Raw genomic sequence first — 20,022 nt, 5'->3', positions numbered from 1 at the left:
ATATCCCCTTTCTTCCTGAAATAAATCAGGGTATGTTCGGCTGCCTGGAGTCACATTAGGGATCTTTTCGACGTGGGCACCTCTCCCTGTGTGTCAGGCGCCGCCAAAGATTAAATGAAAGAATCGTAAAAATTAAGGTATTTAAACATTTTAATCCTTTTACAATGAACTCTCAGAGAGGGTCAGAATGTCTGGTTTATGTGGCTAATGAATACCTTATAATTACAACAACAACAAAAAAAAAGGGCACGAAATCTGAGTTAACCCTTTAGGTTTTCGCCCCTCTGGCAACGAAAAGGAGTAACCCAGGGGTGCTCGACTCCAGAACCCCCCACCACCACCCTCCCAACAGGTCAGGTTTTCAGGATAACCCAGCTTCAGCACAGGTGGCTCAATCAGTGGCTCCCTGCTTCAGCACAGGTGGCTCAATCAGTCGAAGACTGAGCCACTGATTGACCCACCTGTGCTGAAGCTGGGATATCCCGAAAACCTGACCTGTTGGAGAGTCAACAGTAAAGAGCGAGTTGTAGAAAGTAATTGGTTGAAGGAAGGCATTGTGCAGGGCAGGCGAGATATGGGTGGAGGGTAAAGACACATGAAGTGGAAGGGATTTTCTCTTTCGTACAGGAGACTGAAATCCCACGTGGGGGGGTTTGTTATCGCAGCTAGAATCTAATTTAAATCAGCACCATTTCATCTATGCATCTAGTCCTGTGCTTCAGCCACTTCCCAGGCCTGACTGCCCTCCCTGCAGATGTGTCTGCGGTTACACGAGCAATGATATGAAATAGGATTTGATTCTCTTGCTGCACAGTGCCTGGGACCCACAGATACTGCAGGTGCCCAGCCAAATGGGAAGAGGAGCATGGATTACATAGGAAACCAAGGATGAGTTATGTTAAAGGACTGTCTTTATTAAATAAACAATAATAATAATAATAATAATAAACATCTCTAAAACTTCACTAATTAGTATATATTATTTGATCTTTCGTAATGCAGGTGGCTTGACTTTGGACCTTGCCATGAGGTGGCGGCTCTGGTAATGCCATTCCATGGATGGTTTGCCACCTCTGCTGTTAATCACACATCAGATACCGGCGTTCTCACCACTGAACCATGTGAGGAGCTCACAATGCATGCCACCTTCTCTGTACATTTTGACGTGACGCCACCTAGAGCAGGGGTGGCCCATAAGTGCCACCAACCGGTCAGGTTTTAAGGATATCCCAGCTTCAGCACAGGTGGCTCAATGACGGCACCACTGGTTGAGCCACCTGTGCTGAAGCAGGGCTATTCTTCAAACCTGACCTGTTGGTGGTTCTTGAGCATTGGACTAAGGCCACCCCTGACCTACATGTCAGAATCTTAGCACATATATATAGGATGGGTTGTACCCCATCTAATCTAGCAAAGTTTGACTTCATTCTAAGTATCTCACTGGATTCATATTTACCCAAGAGGAGGGGGGGGGGGGGCATTGGATCAAGCAGGATAGGGTTAATAACTTGTCTGCAAGCACAACTCACAGGCAGCGCCTAAGGCTCACGTTTCAGCAGTGCCCCACCACAATGCTAGGTGTGAGAGACTCGTGTCCTATTGTAAACGAAACGTCAGGCTGCCCAAATCCAAGGACACCAGCATGCACTGCAGAGGTCCCCACAATTCTCCCCCCTCCCTGCCCTGCTCACAACACAAGACCGGTAAACCATCCCACACAAAAAGCACCCAACAGAGCAACACATAGAATAAACAACAATATTTTAATAAGCATTGACTTCATCCCTAGTGTGTCAGCTCTGTTATTGAGCAATATTGTAAAAAAAAAAAAATTAAAAAAATTAATTAATAATAATTGTTTAACCTTTCTGCTGCCAGAAGGCCTTTTCTGGCAGCAAAATGGTTCATTGGAATAGGAGCATGTGAAGGATCACTTGTTCAGTCCAGATTAAAGCCACAGAGCAGCTGTAACGTGATAGAACTGCACCAGTTTAATGTTAGTGGTTTAACTTTAATTCTGCACTGCATTTTTTTTTTTTTTACTACAAGAGGGCCATGATAATAAAAGAATAAATAGCAGATACTCTCCATTTACAACATTTCGCTCATTTTCTGTCTTCCAAAATGTGTTCTCTGTATATACAATAACTTGAAAATATTAACTCACTGTTTATTTATTTTTATTATTATTATTAATTATTATTATTCTGAGGTTCATCAAAACCACCATTCCCCAAGAAATGGGAAACAGCTTCTATATAAAAGTATTTTAAAAAATATATATATAAAAAAAAAAAATTTGCTTCGCCACGCGAAGTGCTCTTTGAATATAAATACAGATACATTAGCCAAAAAAATAAAAATAAAATAAAAAATAAAACACAACCAGAATAATAGTCTTGGAAATACAGTAGACACTGGTTATTTAAAAGAATAATACTGACCTTTTTTAATAGTAATTTAGACTGGTACCATATATACACACATATACATTCCTACATATTACAGTGCATACAACATTAACCATAAAGCTATGTCTTTGCAGAAGAAGTTCATAGAGTCCTAACATGAGCATTTGCACTCAGATATGATTGGGTACTGGATGTGTATCCATAGGCATCTCTGCCCTCCCCTACGTTGGCATCTCCACCTCAAGATGGTCAAATTCATGGACTTGGCAGCCTTGCACACCATGCCTTCTGGTACAGAACAAGACCTTTTGCTGTAGCAGCTTCCCACTTTCACATAGCGAGGCCAAAATCTGCTGCCCAGATCGTTCCACGTGTATAGGACAGGGCAGAATGTCTGGGACCACAGCCACATCTGCAATTTCCTCCTGAGTTTCTTGCTCAGTCTGTGCTTCTTGCCCTGCAGACCCTCATAAAACTCCAGTCCTTTGATTTCTGCTGGCATTGCCCCCGAGGGCTTCTGCCTAAGGAGTAGGTCCAGGTCCCCAAAATCCTCTGCCCCAAGTCTGTCCTCAGGCATGTTGATGGCCATGAAGTTGGAGTCAAAGTAGCCTCCCATGAGAGTCCTTAGCAAGGTCTCGTTCAGATCCTTCTCCTTGGGGTCAAATATAGGATCCGGGTGCTCAATAAGATCCACCAGTGGTAGCTTGTCACTAGGTACTGGTCTGATGTGAAGGTAATGTTGACAACCCCCTTGGTCTATTCTAAGTCCCAAGAAAACCACCAAGGCATAAATAGTCACAAGGCACTGAGAATGATCCATGCTGGGAATAGCCACACACAAAACCAGCAGGGTTCTCCACTTTTTGCCAAAGATCATAAATAATGCATCAGAAATGAAAAAGGGGTTTCACAGATCCACAGATGTCTTAGGACCCCCTCCCTCTCATCGCAGTCAACAAGTTCAAGGCTTGCTTCTCTCCAATGATCCTTCTGCAGACCCAGCACACTCTCACGTTGGTACCAGCTTGTCTGCCTTCTGGGTCCAACCTCTCCCCCCCCCCCACCCACCCCCCCAACAACCACCACCCACCCTTTTAAATATTCTTCACTTTCAGCTCGATCACCATGGTAACCAGAGACTCGGTTTCTCCAAGAAGCAGAAAAGGAAAAAAATCAAGGAAGGTGTAACCCCCCCTCTCAAAAGAAGGGGGTCCCAAACAGGCTGAAATCAGTCGCAGCTGTCAAGCTACTGCAGAAGATGCCAAGGAGTTGACCTTGTTGGAGTGGAAGCCAAGAGATAGGTTGTCCTCTAGATCTGTCCATGCGATCTCTGCCAGTCTCTCATGGCTGTGAAGGAGCTGGGATCTCTAGTTGCTGATGGAGCCCAGTCCTGCCCTGTGCTTGCATCCCACACAAGTCCCTCTGTGCATGGTCCTTGCTTTATAATAATCCTTTCTTCTCTCTTGGATTAATCCTTCTCTTCTGCTGCAGCAGGACGACAGATCTCTCTCTCTCTCTGTCTACCTTAAAGAGTTCCTCTGGATACTTAGAGTTTATTAGCCGGGCTCCATACGGCTGTGATGTAATTCATGTTTAAGTAGTGTGGTGGCCTGCGGCCAGGGTTGGCTGCCTGGCTGACACCTCCCTCTACTCCTTGAGTGGTGGACCTGTGGTGGGGGGTTGGCACGTCCTTGTAGATGCTCAAGCTATGGGGACTTGTGTGAGTACTCTGGCGCCCTCTGCTGGTCTCAAGTAGCGTAATGCAAGTTGTAGACAACAGCAAGAATTGGTTACTTACTTACTACTACATTAAAAGGATATCTCTAGTGACATCTGTAACCACATTAATTAGACATCTCAATCAGTGACATCTGAACCATGGCATACTTCATATTTTATAGACTTCTATCAAAAGGGAGATTAATGTGGCTGCAGATGTCTTGGCAGGAGGAGCCACTGTAGCTACATTGTGCATCTTGAAGTTGAAATAAAAACCCCATATTAGTTCATAGATCTGGCGCTGTATCTAGAATTCCTAGACTTGTATCAGTGTGTTCATGAATAGTAATACATATTATATTGGGGGAAAGGGCTATAGGCAGAGTTATTGCTGTGCCTTTATTATTAACCCTATAATAAAAAAAACGGGTGTGTGTGTGCAATATATCTGCAGTTTAAAATGAAGGGTCTGAGAGTCATCCTATAAAAAAAAAAACCCTTTTCTTTTTTTAAGGTATCTGCTTTAAACGTTAATATGATACCTTCAGATAATGCTTATTAAGTGAAAAGTGCATCACATGAAAAATCCACATGATATATTAACAAAAAAGTGTGTCAAATGCAACGAGAACAGCACAAGGTAAAATGTGCAATGTAGGTGCAGATTAGAGGAAAATCAAGAACACGTTATACTCTTAAAATATTTCAGTATCAATTTCCTTCACGGAAAAAGTGCAAATGTGTTAATAAATGTAACTTAATGTAAGTATGTATATTACATCTTGCCTCTAACCAGAGTTATGTGTTAAAAACAAAAACCTATGTGAAGGGTTTGAGATAAATTATATTCACCATCCACGCTGTTCTACAATAAGGGGACCATTTGTCTTGGGGATTGTTAAATTGTGTCTTTATATCCCAAGCATTTTCCTAAACATAAGTGCCACCCAGATGCTAAAGTTCATTATAACCCTCTGTCAAATATTTTCATAAGGTATAGACTTTTGTCTTGGTTCAGAAAATCTTCATTCATGTGCTGATAAACTGTTTATCTTGGCTTTTTATGAGGGCGCCTGTATTCAAGTCTTTTGGAGACAGGATCCTGTGTTTGTCTTTTGGGGTATTTATGCCCCCTCTTAGCTCTATATATCATGCTAGGTGCATTCTATAGGCTGTCTCCCAGCAAATTGTCCACGAAAGTCGACTCATCTGCAGTAAATTCTTAGGATATCTTCAAGTTCCTTAATAAGGAACACCAACAAAAAAAGGTTTCATACAGCGAATCCCCAAACCTCAGTCCCCCTGCTCTTTGCATGGAAACTTGCAAGAATAAGGCAAACTTGAACCATTCACAGTTTGCAGAAGTGTCCATCAAGATTACATCTAAAGCATTTAAAATGAATAATCACACACACACACACACACACACACACACACACACACACACACACACACACACACACACACACACACACACACACACACACACACACACACACACTCTCTCTCTCTCTCTCTTCATAAAACATGCTATTAACAGATAACTCCATTTAGTTTACACAACAAATGAAACATTTTATGGGTGAATAATCTCCAGCAGAAACAATATTTGAGTTCCAAGGACTTTGTTTTCTTGTGCTCCTATGAAGATAGATGTCTATTGAGATACACGTGCAGTCTAGGGGTCTCCCTTTAAAAGCTGGAGACAGCAGAGCATCAAAGATTCAATGGGGGACAAATATAGTGTTCAACAACCATCCAAATACCTAATGTAGTGATTCATTGATTCCAGCTACTGAATAGCCCCAATACATAACATTTCCCCACCTCTGATTGTGTTAAATGCCCTCCCACCCCCTATTAACACCAGTGCAGACTTTGGTATAGCTAATTGTTTAATTCCTTATGATGAATCGTTAGTCTACTGAAAATGACCTTCACAAAGGCAATCCTATTCTATAACAACCTTTTGATTCCCCTGGATTTTTTTTAGGGGGGGCAGGGGGGGGGGAGAAGGAGATTGGGGTGAAAAGTTGGATTACATTATATACCGCAATAGGGAAGTGAGCCCTTAAAGTACCTTTATTTTCAGAGACCCACAGCCTGTACCATTAAGTGCAATAGACCTTTTATGACTTTTAGGAATGAAGAACAGGAGAAACTAAAAAATCCGGTGGGATTTATTAATTCCCTTTCTGGCAGGACTGAAGGGCGGGTACAATTCAATTCTCTCAGCACTTACCTTTGATTAATATTACTAGAATCTGTAACCATGTATTGATCCCAGCCTCACATGATTTAATCAGCTGGATCTTTGCAAAGCACTGTCATTTCCACTTGCTGCCTGTTACTGAATGTCTTGATTGACATATGCAGAAGTCACTCTGTTTAATGAAATTATATTGTTTACCCTCTGAATGTGGAATATAAATGCACTTTTTATTAACTCTTTTGGGTCTGGGGGGGCTGCCATCCATTCAGGGAAGGTCATTGTCTGCCACCAATGTATATGTACATGTATTTATATTTTAATCTGGGTTTTACATCTTTCTTTAATGATATTTGAACATATTTACAATTTAGCAGTTCTGTCAATTTGAGTTTTAAAGAAATCAAACAATTCAAGATCATCATCTGAATACCCGTATAGACATCATCAGCATCATCTGAATATCCTTATAGACATCATCATCATCTGAATACCCTTATAGACATCATCATCTGAATACCCTTATAGACATCATCATCATCATCTGAAAACCCTTATAGACATCATCATCATCTGAATACCCTTATAGACATCATCAGCATCATCTGAATATCGTTATAGACATCATCATCATCTGAATACCCTTATAGACATCATCATCATCTGAATACCCTTATAGACATCATCATCATCTGAATACCCTTATAGACTTCATCATCATCATCATCTGAATACCCTTATGGACATCATCATCATCATCATCTGAATATCCTTATGGACATCATTATCATCATCACTTGAATACATTTATAGACATCATCTAAATACCCTTATGGACATCATTATTATCATCATCATCTGAATACCCTTACAGACATCATCATCATCATCTGAATACCCTTATAGACATCATCATCATTATCTGAATACCCTTACGGAAATCATTATCACCATCGTCATCTGAATACCCTTATAGACATCATCATCATCAAAAGACCCTCAACAGACTTAATTGTAAGTGCAGGGGATTCAGCTTGTACCACCAGCTGATGAAAGGGTGAATATGTATTGGACATCCGCAAGTAAGAGATGGTGTTTCAATCCATTCAATGTTGAACGAAATGTACAATGCACGGGGGACTCTCCCATGTAACCGTTAAAAAAAAAAAAACAATAGTGTAATTTGCTGCTTTCATCTTTTACTCACCATAACGTAATTTGTGTACCTGGTTGTAGCCACGTCCGGTAACCAGCCTCACATTGGTGGGGACCAAAAGCTAAAAACTGCTGACTGTTGACTTGGTTTGATGGCAATGGATGTCTTTGACCCAGGCTTTGCTGAAAAAGCTGTATGACCGAGCAGGTAACTTAACCCTTGGAGTGCCTGGGGATGTAGCTACTACATTATGGGTTCTGGCAACCGGGGTGCCCCATGATGTGTTAGCTACACCCTCCAAAAAATGTTGTCTTAGGGGAGATCCCGTCCTGCGTTACTGTGGAACTCAGGATGTCATCTGCGCCGATCTCGGATGGAAGGGGGGTGACTCCTCCCGTTCTACCACCAGTGACGGAGCAATCACGTGACCGCGAGTGCCGGAGGGGCCGTGGCACTTAGGCTTTGAGTGCCAGAGGGGTGGGTGGTGCCCGATTACCATGGCCCCTCCAGCACAGCGCGGTCACATGACCGTGGCAGCCATTTTGGAGGAAATGGAAGAGGAGGCATCCACTCTGTTAAAAAAAAGAACAAAAAAACTCTACATGGCACAGCGTATTGTTTTATTATAACATAAGAAAGTTTTTGTGCTTTTTTACAGAGCTCACGATATTATTGGTTGGTGAAGGACCATCATATCAAGCCACAGAACCGCACACACACTCTCCACTTGGACCTACCAGCTTCTACAATCTTAGATTAATTCATGAGAGGAGAGAGGAGATGGGGAGAAAGAGGGGATGGAGGGGGAGAGAGGGGGATAGAGGGGGGAGAGAGGGGGAAAGAGAGTGAGAGGAGAGAGTAGAGAGGAAACAGGGGGGGAGAGAGGGAAAGAGAGTGAGAGGAGAGTGTAGAGGGGGAGAGAGAAGAGAAAAAGGGGGAGAGGGAGGGAGAGAATTCAACAGGGAACCTGAGTGCGGATTCTTAAACCCCCACTCGTATTGTGTCCAATGGCGGATTTGTGTTAACCTGCTCAGATTCTTTTAGTGCCCAATCGGCTACTTAAGTGTTGGGATATGCCCCAATGTCATGGTTTAGCAGCACCATTCATTTGCTTGACTCGAGAGGGCTTCTCTACTAACACTACAGTTAAACAATCCAATTTTTTTTGACCTTATTGGTTGCCCTGTATCCTGCCGATTTTTTGATTGAAGCACCTTCATATAATAATATTTTATTCTTATACTATCCCTATGTGTGTATGTAGCCAACGTTGGTGGAACGCAGAGCGCGCTCCGCTCGGGTGTAAGGGCTCGATAGACGTCTTGCGCATGGGTGACTCCACGCTTCTCCTGCTGCCGCTGGTTGGCTGCGCCGGCATGCATCACGTTTTTCAGGCGCAATGATGCACACAAGAGCTTACAATCCCATTTTGGTGCTTGAGGGAGATACAGATGTAGCCAGCCTCGGAGAGATCTCGCGGCTTCCCCGGGCAGTGAGAAATTCTCTACGGATGGTCCCATGCCCTCACCCACCTCCAGGCTTCCGCAGCTTTGACTGCCCCCAGAGCCGATGCGTTTCGCCTTTTCACCCCCACGGCTCCGGGGACAGTAAGCCTGGCTACTTCTGTAAAGTGACTCTCCCAAGGTCACAAGGAGAGTGGACACTGGGTCTCGCACCCACTTCAAGGTCTCTGACATTAGCAATGAGCGACTCCGGCCTTCCCCCCAACTTGATAAGTGTGCGCTGCTCCTTCGACCGGCTGAACCCACCCAAAGTGACCCCATATTTACTACAAAACGCTGCTAATTGTCGGCTATCTGCAAATCTGCTGCCAATACCCTTCTTCGGGCTCATCTGCGCGCAACGTACAAGCCGCCGGGGTAGAGGCACGCAGAATAAAATGTTTGGTTCCAAAAAAATAAAAAATGTCGGGGGGAGACCCGTTACCAATTGGTGTTCGGAGAATATCAGCGGGCGACCCCAAGGAACGCTGGTATCTGAAACGACTGTTTAGCGTTCGGAAGGCATATTGCCGAGTTAACCCCGTTGGCTGCCGAGAGACCTGGAACGCATTGCAAAGCAAAAGGAAGTTGAGCCCCCCACTGACAGGGCGCACCCCTCTTCTTTTAGGAAGTGATCCCGGGGAAGGCAGGCCGCTTGTCGACTGCAGTTAAACCAGCCTTTTGATCACCTCCCTTCTCATCCCTTTCAACACAAACATTGTCTCAATAAACTCCCCCCCCCCACCCCCCCCCCCCACCCACCGCTGTTATTTTTCTTATATCTAAAGTTACCTCTTGGGTTTGTTTGCACTTCAAATTTAAAAAAAAAGTTTAAAAAAAAATCCATCCCCCCCCTTTTTTTTTTTGTAGGAAGATTATTTCACATCACAAGGAGTTAACTAGTAGTGGGATAAAGTGGGATAATGAAATGATGTACTGCACTGCTAAACTTCTCCCTCCCCCCGCCCCCCCCGCATCCCGTGGGCCAATAGGAAGCCACGCCGATGATGTCACGGCTTCCTATTGGCCTGCAGGGCGTACCAGCTTTGAAACGCCGCCATAATGCGAACTCTGCTAGCGGAGGGGCTACCGGCACCCCCTACAGAGGTAAGTATCACCAGAAACGGGGGGTCCCCAGAGTTGAAATGAATGGGGTTCAGCTCCTGAGACCCCCTGCTCCAATCCTATGTTAAAAAAAAGTAAAAATAAATGTTTAAAACAAGTGGATTTCCACTTTAAATACGAGAAAAAAAAAAGTAATTTATATCTAAACTGCCACAAATAACTCCGTTTTGAATAAAGAATGCGGCAGGAATGTTTTTTATTCACCTCGGGCCCCATTCTGAACAATTTCATAATGTATGTACGTATATATATCTGTATATAGCACCCACAGCTGCACATTACAAGAGACAATGCAGCACAGGGAATTATAATACAATAAGGGAATAAATAAGATCAGACAGTAGGAAAGGAAGTCACTGCCCCGGAGAGCTTACAATCTAAGGGATCACTATGAACGTGAAATATTTACTGCTAAAAGCAGTACAAAGCTCCAGATAATGGCGTCTGAAGCTGGTGTGTGACTTCATATATAACGCATAGTTTGCTGTTTGAAATGAATGTTGATGCATTGTGTCATGATTGTGATACAATTTAAATTAAATGTGTATTTTTACGTTTAACTAGTATTAGTAAATATCAATTATTAGTGTTGTATTTTTTATTATAGCCCGACTGAAAAGAATACATGTAGGGTGTAAGAGGGGAAGGGGGGGTGTAAGAGAGGGAGAGGTGGGGGTGTAAGAGGAAGGGGGAGAGCTGGGGGTGTAAGAGAGGGAGAGGTGGGGGTGTAAGAGGAAGGGGGAGAGCTGGGGGTGTGAGAGGAAGGGGGGGAGCTGGGGGTGTAAGAGAGGGAGGGGGAGAGGTGGGAGTGTACGAGAGGGAGGGGGATAGGTGGGGTGTAAGAGGGGAAGGGGGAGAGGTGGGGGTATAAGAGAGGGAGGGGGATAGGTGGGGGTGTAAGAGGGGAAGTGGGAGAGGTGAGGGTGTAAGAGAGGGAGGGGGATAGGTGGGGTGTAAGAGAGGAAGGGAGAGAGGTGAGGGTGTAAGAGGAAGGGGGAGAGGTGAGGGTGTAAGAGGAAGGGGGAGAGGTGAGGGTGTAAGCGGGAGGGGGAGAGGTGAGGGTGTAAGCGGGAGGGGGAGAGGTGAGGGTGTAAGAGCGGAAGGAGGAGAGGTGGGGGTGTAAGAGAGGGAGGGGGATAGGTGGGGTGTAAGAGGGGAAGGGGGAGAGGAGGGTGTAAGAGGAAGGGGGAGAGGTGAGGGTGTAAGAGAGGGAGGGGGAGAGGTGGGAGTGTACGAGAGGGAGGGGGATAGGTGGGGTCTAAGAGGGGAAGGGGGAGAGGTGGGGGTATAAGAGAGGGAGGGGGATAGGTGGGGGTGTAAGAGGGGAAGTGGGAGAGGTGAGGGTGTAAGAGAGGGAGGGGGATAGGTGGGGTGTAAGAGAGGAAGGGAGAGAGGTGAGGGTGTAAGAGGAAGGGGGAGAGGTGAGGGTGTAAGAGGAAGGGGGAGAGGTGAGGGTGTAAGCGGGAGGGGGAGAGGTGAGGGTGTAAGCGGGAGGGGGAGAGGTGAGGGTGTAAGAGAGGAAGGAGGAGAGGTGGGGGTGTAAGAGAGGGAGGGGGATAGGTGGGGTGTAAGAGGGGAAGGGGGAGAGGAGGGTGTAAGAGGAAGGGGGAGAGGTGAGGGTGTAAGATAGGGAGGGGGATAGGTGGGGTGTAAGAGAGGAAGGGGGAGAGGTGGGGGTGTAAGAGAGGAAGGGGGAGAGGTGGGGGTGTAAGAGGGGAAGGGGGCGAGGTGGGGGTGTAAGAGGGGAAGGGGGAGAGGTGAGGTGTAAGGGGGGAGGGGGAAAAGTGGGAGTGTAAGAGAGGGAGTGGGATAGGTGGGGTGTAAGAGAGGGAGGGGGAGAGGTGGGGTGTAAGAGGGGAAGGGGAGAGGTGGGAGTGTAAGAGAGGGAGGGGGAGAGGTGGGGTGTAAGAGGGGAAGGGGGAGAGGTGGGAGTGTAAGAGAGGGAGGGGGATAGGTGGGGTGTAAGAGAGGGAGGGGGAGAGGTGGGGTGTAAGAGGGGAAGGGGGAGAGGTGGGAGTGTAAGAGAGGGAGGGGGATAGGTGGGGTGTAAGAGGGGAAGGGGGAGAGGTGGGAGTGTAAGAGAGGGAGGGGGATAGGTGGGAGTGTAAGAGAGGGAGAAGGAGAAATGGGGGTATAAGAGAGGAAGGGGAGAGGAGGAGAGATAGGGTATAAGAGAAAGATGAGGGGGGGGGGGTCGCAGGGCCACCAACACGGGGCTTGGGGGAAACTCCAGTCCTGGGTCCCGTGACAGCTGTTGGAAGCCGATAACATTTTATGACGATAGAGAACATTCTGTATATGTTAAGACAAACCGAAGCAGTAGGAAAGGTGGCCCCTAAACCACAGAGCTTACAATCTAAATATCTGGCTTAACCCATTGTGTGGCTGACCCATCAGGACCTGAAAGAGTTAAGCTGCTACTTTCCAACAGCATGGGATAATTGCTCCGATGACCATAATTGCCCTAACCCCCTCCGCATACTAATTTCTTTCAGCAAATAGATGACTCAGCTGCTGGTCTCATTAACCAGTTTTACAATAAACGGTGTATATATAAAACATATTTTCTTCATATAACATTATACGCTAACAAGAACACCCTAATGGAAGTTCAATGAGATCATTTGCGTCTGGTATATTAGGCTAATCTCCCAGGAGTTACTTGAATATTACCGACCTCAACAATCATTAAGTGCAAGATCAGAACAGCAAACATTTCTTTATCTAGGGAACACCTTGCATAGTTTATTACCTCTATTATTGACTGTTTTGCTTCCTGAGGGCCAAGCAGACGTCTAGAGGCATCTTAACATCTAGAGCCCTTATGACATACTAGACCGTTATGGACCTGTTGATGTCTAGGTACGTCATGGCATAAATGTTCCTTTTCCTGGGGGTGATCGGGCTAACAGTTCACATTGAGCGGCCGGTCCAATTGAAACAGAAGTGGACCCCCTCCAGTTAAGTTTCCGTCTGCCTGGGGCGGTGGCGACCATGTGTTTGTGGCGGAAGCGATCACATGACCAGAAATACCAGCGACTGTGGTGGCACTCTGGCGTCGCTGGACCTCCGGCACTGAAAATATTATTTTCTATTGACTAAAATATGGCACAGATGACATTTCGTTAGCGCCTCTGTTTTCTGTAATGTTATCTTACTATATATTTCTGAAAGCGTCATATGTTTCCGTGTCTGTATGTGTCTCCCTGTGTCCCTCCCTGTGTCCCTAGCGGCAATCCCATTGGACCTTGGGCAGGCCAATGAGATGGCTCCCTTGGCCCGCCCGCCCCCGCACACCTCTCATTGGCTGAGGCGGAGTGACGGGCAAAGAGAGAAGGAGAGACACACGCACACGCACACACACCCCCCCCCCCCCCCCCCCACCTCGCTCTCTGCGGCTCTCCCCTCACATAGGGCCGCGCCCCCAGCTGACCATCCCCGAGAGTGCTCCCCATGGCTCTCACCACCCATAGGCCACTCCCTCACCCGGCGCTCTCCCTCACCCCCCACCCGCTCACCCCCCCCCCCTCCCCCCGCTCACCCCCCCGCCGCCCGCTCACCCCCCCTCCCCCTGCCCCGCTTATCTCCCCCCCCCCACCCACAGACACAGAGCACGCTCTCTGCGGCTCTCCCCTTACACAGGACTCTCCTCCGGCTGTCTCCGCCTCTCCTCCGGCTGTCTCCGCCTCTCCCCGCGAAAGGCGCAGCACCTCCTCACCGGAGCGTCTCAGCCTTCTCCGCTGAGGAGCCCGAGGTGGATGAGGAGGGCGGCCGGTACGCGTAGGAAGAGGAGCGTGGCCGTGTGCAAGGTCAGTAAACGCAGGGGAATGGGTTATTAAATGCGTCCCTGACTCCACCTGCCCTTTGCCCCCTCCCTGCCCTCTCTACCCTCCCTACTCCCCCTACCCTGCCCTGTCCCCCCTACCCTCCCTGCCCCCCCCCTAACCTCCCTGTCCCCCCTACCCTCCCTGCCCCCCCCAACCCTCCCTGCCCCCCCCTACCCCTCCCTGTCCCCCCTACCCTCCCTGCCCACCCCACCCTCCTGCCCACCTTGCGCTTTGCCCCTGCCCTCCCTCCCCCTGCCCTTGGCCCCCTGCCCTCCTTCCCCCTGGCCTTTGCCCCCTGCCCTCCCTCCCCCTGCCCTTTGTCCCCTGCCACTCTCCACCTGCCCCTCCTCCCTCTGCCCCCGGCCCTTTGCCCCCTGCCCCCCCAGCCCTTTGCCCCCCTCTGCCCTTTGCCCCCTGCCCTCCCTCCCCCTGCCCTTTGCCCCCTGCCCTCCCTCCCCCTCCCCCTGCCCTTTGCCCCCTGCCCTCCCTCCCCCCTGCCCTCCCTCCCCCTGCCCTTTGCCCCTGCCCTACCTCCCCCTGCCCTTTGTCCCCTGCCACCCTCCACCTGCCCCCCCAGCCCTTTGCCCCCTGCCCCCCTAGCCCTTTGCCCCCCTGCCCCCCCAGCCCTTTGCCCTTAGCCCCTACCTGCCCTTTGCCCCGCCCCTCCCTGCCCAACCCGCCCCTCCCTGCAACCCCCCCGCCCCTCCCTGCAACCCCCCCTGCACTCCCTGCCCCCCTCCCCTCCCTTTGCCCCCCGCCCCTCCCTGCCCTTTGCCCTCCCGCCCCTCCCTGCCCTTTGCCCCCCTGCCCTTTGCCCTCCCCACCCTTCGACGCCCCTTGCCCCCCCTGCCCTTCCATGCCCCCCCCTGCCCTTCCACTCCATGCCCCCTGCCTTTCCACGCCCGGGCAACGCCGGGTATATCAGCTAGCTATATGATAAGTTTCACCTCTCAAAACTCCAACCTCATCTCCTGATTGACACTTTTCTTACGCGATGACAAACAAATGTAAACGAGCTGTAGGGGTTCCAGCAGATCTGCTAATCTGAGTTACAAGGCGAAAACAATGACAGTGGTGGCCAAATTTAAAAGTCACTGCAAAAATTGGAACGCGGAAATATTTTTCTGCTGATTCAAGCAGCAATCGTTCATTTAAAAAAAAAATGAACTGTGTTAACTTTAGCTCCGGGGACCCCCTGCTTCCTGAGATACTTACCTGCGTAGGGGGGTGCCGGTATCTCTATTCGGTTGAAACGTCCCGGTCACGCGGGCCAAAGGGAAAGCCGCACCGGATGAATGTCACGGCTTCCTATTGGCCCGCGTGATGCGGGACATTTCAACGCCGCCATTATGTTAGGCACACCGTTTCTCTGACTGCAGAGCTACTTCCCTCCGTAGGGAGTGCCGTTTCTCTAGAAGCAAGGGGGATCCCCGGAGCTGAAATTAACACTGTTCTTCTCCCTGCTTAAATCCTGTAATAAAAAATAAATATTTTTTTTTAACATAAAATGAAAAATAAGTATTTTACCTCCATTGCAGAGTAATGAGTTATGGGTCATCTAGTAGCCAAGGGGTTAAGGAGTAAAATAACTCTTGACCTCAGTTCTAAACCTCAGCTGTAGTTTTGTCATGCTTTTACAACTAAGGGTGTATAGTGTTTTTAACCTTCCTGACAGCGGTGAAGGGTTACGTAAATGCAATAATGTAATACAACTGTGAGCGGGGCGTAATTCAACAGTTATCACAGCTGTCTTCCAAAAATCTGTAGGGTAGAAAACAGCAGACACCAAGGCACCTCCAATAACATTACAATCCCATCAAAGGGTTGCAGTAATCCCAACACTATAGGATGCAGAGCAATCCCAGCGAGAAATGGACAGTACATACAACCTCATCCCCCAAGTGTCATATTTAGAAAATCTAATCCCCCTAACAAATCTGTGTAACCCTACAGAAAAACACCCACTCGGTCTCCTTCACTACTGTGAGCAAGGTCGTTCTGTTCTAAAGGACATTAACAGGCAATCCGCATCCCGCAGGCGTTTGTGAAGTGAGCCCATTCTCACCGGTGATAAGATTAGGGTCGGCATTTCAGCCAGTTGGCAAACTACATAGAAACAACTTGTACTTTTGGATTGATTAGTATCAATATAGAGCACCAGTAATTCAAATGTTAATTGTTTTATACACAGTTACTATATATATATATATATATATATATATATATATATATATATATATATATATATATATATATATATATATATCTATATATATATATACACACACACACACACACTGTAGTACATAGTACACACACATATTTATATACATACTGTATATATGTTCACACCAGCATATTTACATATATTTTTTTCTCCTTTTTTTTAACAATCAAGTAAAGCAGAAATCCAAAGTTTGTGCAGTATATATATAAATATATATATATATATATAAATGTAAATACAACTGTATGCTCATCTGCATGTCTTAGGCAGGTCTGCAACCCCGCCTTTCACCATTATCACCCAGCACACAGCACTTCCACTGCAGCAAGAGTTCTGGGAAATGACATGCAAATGAGCACACAGTGACACTTTTTGCTTCAAAACCCATTTTTAACATGGTTTTTTATATATATATATATATATATATATATATATATATATATATATATATATATATATATATATAAATATCTGTATGCTTTATCCATTGTAACATCGCCGGAAGAAGAGATCAGTGTATCTCAAAAGCTCACACAAATAAAAGCATTTTGTTAGCCACAGAACGGTATCGACTATGTTTTTGATTTTTATATATATATATATGTGATAAAAAATCACTGGCACTCCAATAGAAATTCAATAATGAATAGGTGCATGTCCCATATAAATAATAAAAGTATACATTACCGCATAGCAGCAAAAAGGAGACAGCACTCAGGTGAATGAAAATGTGCTGTATTTAATACATTAATAACTCCAACGTTTCGATCACCACCCTGAGGAAGATCCCCCTGTGGGATCGAAACGTTGGAGTTATGTGCTGTATTTAATACATTAATTTTCATTCACCTGAGTGCTGTCTCCTTTTGCTGCTATGCGGTAATGTATACTCTTTATTTATAGAGAGAGACCGAGAGAGAGAGACACCGAGAGAGAGAGAGAGAGAGAGAGAGAGAGAGAGAGAGAGAGAGAGAGAGAGAGGGAGAGAGACACCGAGAGAGAGAGACACCGAGAGAGACACTGCTCTGGAAACATTGAGTCAATAAACTTCACTTTTTTGCATATAGCGCGCGCTCTCTCTCTCTCTCTCTCTCTCTCTCTCTCTCTCTCTCTCTCTCTCTCTCTCTCTCTCTCTCTCTCTCTCTCTCTCTCTCTCTCTCTCTCTCTCTCTCTCTCTCTCTCTCTCTCTCGTGTGTAGAGGTATCTGTTACAAAAACCATTCTATGGCTATATAATTAGAGAGAAAAACATTGGCATACAGATATTATCATCGTTTTGCTTAAAAGTAGCCAGGATAGCAAATATTCACCGTTTCTCAAAATCAAAAATCATTTCCCCAGGCAGCATAATAGGGTGTCATCCAATTACCCCAACCCCAGCTCACCCCACTACCAGCCTACAGCACCCAATGTGACAACTCCTAATTCCCCCCTCCTGTCTACACCAAGCCTTCCCTTTCTCCCCTCTCTCTCCCAGGATGATTTCAGCTTTCACAAGTAAGCTCCACTTCTTCCCTCTCTGGTAGTAAATAAGACACTGCTGTTTACCACCAAGTGAAGCTGAGATCTAAAGCCTGTGAGTTATTTGTAATTAAGAGGTTGCCTTCTCCCTTCTGTAGGCTCCCAGTCCTGCCCTATTCTCTGATGCTGGCGCCAGGATCTTACTGCCTGGCCTGCCCTGTGTTTATGTCATTGACACTGGGACAATATTTCAGTGTGGAGCCAAACCACAGGGATCCACTCTGTAAAACCTCACTAAAAATACCAGTCCACCAAAAAAAAAAACCCACACCCACCTCACACAGCCCTCTGCACCCTGACTCATTGGCAGCAAGGCAAGCATGAAGAATGAGCTCAATGCATTAGCCCAGGTTTAACTTGGTTAATTACCAGACCCCCTCACCCCCTGCCCCATGTAACTGACAGGGACTTATGCAGCTAAATCCTGTCTTGTTTGGTGGCTGGGATTCCCTAGATATTTAATCCCTGAAGTAGATCTGCATCCAACAGTTGATGAGGATGCAGTATAATATACACACGCTATACGCTGGCAGCATGATAAGATATATATATACAGTAATATTTACAGTTGCTATATATATATATATATACACACACACACACACACACACACACACACACACACACACACACACACACACACACACACACACACACACACACACACACACACACACGTAAATACAACTGTATGCTCATCTGCATTTCTTAGGCAGGTCTGCAACCCCGCCTATATATATATAGTCAATTGCAATTGGAGATAGCAAATAATCAGCTACAAATAAGTGACTTCTCAGCTAAATTAACTACATTTGCAAATAAACTGCAGTCATTTTTTTTCCTGTCACTTTTTATATTTGGGATATTTCTGCATTTTATTTCCTCTGGTAGAAATACACTTTGTGCATGCAGACCCTGCCAAGGCTGTGTGTTATTAAAATGCCGACCAGCGAAAAGGTGCCAACCTGCAGGGCACAGCTTGGCAAGACTGACAATCCTTTGCACACTAACTAGAATCCGGTAGGGTGCCAGCAAAGGATAAGCTTTGGTGGTAGGTACTAAAGTAGGTCAGCATGCTGATAAAGCCACAGTGACGGATACCTTAAAAACATCAAGTCATAGGGGCTTATCATAATTTCTAAGCTGCAAACCCCCCACCAGATTTATAATGGGGGAAAGTCCCACTAAAAACTCTAGGAATATTCCCTGTGATATCTGTTGCAGCTATCTTGCCCCACATTGCACGAATACAGGGGGGCTCAACTCCAGTCCTCAAGACCCCCCAAGAGGGCAGGTTTTCAGGATATCCCTGCTTCAGCGCAGGTGGCTCAATCAGTCCCAGCTTCAGCGCAGGTGGCACAATCAGTCCCGGCTTCAGCGCAGGTGGCACAATGTCCCAGCTTCAGCGCAGGTGGCACAATCAGTCCCCGGCTTCAGCGCAGGTGGCACAATCAGTCCCTGCTTCAGCACTGGTGGCTCAATCAGTCCCTGCTTCAGCACAGGTGGCTCACTCTTCGACTGAGCCACTGATCGAGCCACCTGTGCTGAAGCTGGGATGTCCATAAAACCTCAACTGTTAGGGGGGGTGGGGGGCTCTTGAGGCGTGGAGTTGAGCCCCCCCTGCACTAACCCCGCTGCACTAACCCATTAATTTCCACCTCTTAAGCATCGAAAATATTTTTAGTCAAATCTATCGGCGCCAACAAATGAATAGGATTTGTGCTGCCCAAAGTCGCCCCCCATGTAGCGCTGGCTCGCCCACTAGGCGAACCTAGGCGGTCGCGGAGGGTGCAAACGGTCCTAGGGGCGCATCCATTATAATAATTATTTTTTCCTCTGATTTTTTTATTTATCTTTTTTTCAAATAATTTTTCTTTTTTTTATTGTCCGGTATTTTGACTGCCCTATTGCTTTTATACATAAAAAGGTGGAGCTGTGATCTACATTGATTTTTGCATCTTGCGTCACGCTTTGACTGCCCTATTACTTTTATCTTGCGTCACGTTGCGTCACGTTGCGTCACGTTGCGTCACGTCCCGATAGCTATTTTGGGTGGGCAAATTTTAAGTTTCGACCTAGGGCGCATGAAACCCTAACCAGGCGCAAATCCCACGTTTGCTTATAGTGCTGGTAGCAACTGCAAGCACTTCAAATTCTGCGCTGGGTATCAATGATACATTTGTGGGACAGAGCGGATGTTTCAATATACACGTGAACAAAACGTAACATTTTCCCAGTATGGCCGGTACAAAATGTAGAAACTGCAAATAACCAACATCCCCCTTATAACGCGGTGCTTGGGGACCAAAGAATCAAATCGCGTTAT

General features: G+C 46.6%; 1 protein-coding gene across 1 annotated transcript; it reads right to left on the bottom strand.

Annotated features, from left to right (window-relative positions):
- Positions 1-511: 511 nt before the first annotated feature.
- Positions 512-3,455, bottom strand: NOG (noggin). Its single transcript, XM_075579890.1, has one exon. It carries the CDS (start codon positions 3,286-3,288, stop codon positions 2,563-2,565), a length of 726 nt encoding a protein of 241 aa, XP_075436005.1. The 5' UTR covers positions 3,289-3,455; the 3' UTR covers positions 512-2,562.
- Positions 3,456-20,022: the final 16,567 nt, after the last annotated feature.

This window comes from Ascaphus truei, chromosome 22, assembly GCF_040206685.1.
Source record: "Ascaphus truei isolate aAscTru1 chromosome 22, aAscTru1.hap1, whole genome shotgun sequence".
Classification (NCBI taxonomy): Eukaryota; Metazoa; Chordata; class Amphibia; order Anura; family Ascaphidae; genus Ascaphus; species Ascaphus truei.
This window is presented reverse-complemented; position numbering and strand designations above follow the sequence as displayed.

Coding starts and splice junctions, on each gene's coding strand:
- NOG (XM_075579890.1), bottom strand. CDS start 3,288: ATGATCTTTGGCAAAAAGTGGAGAACCCTGCTGGTTTTGTGTGTGGCT.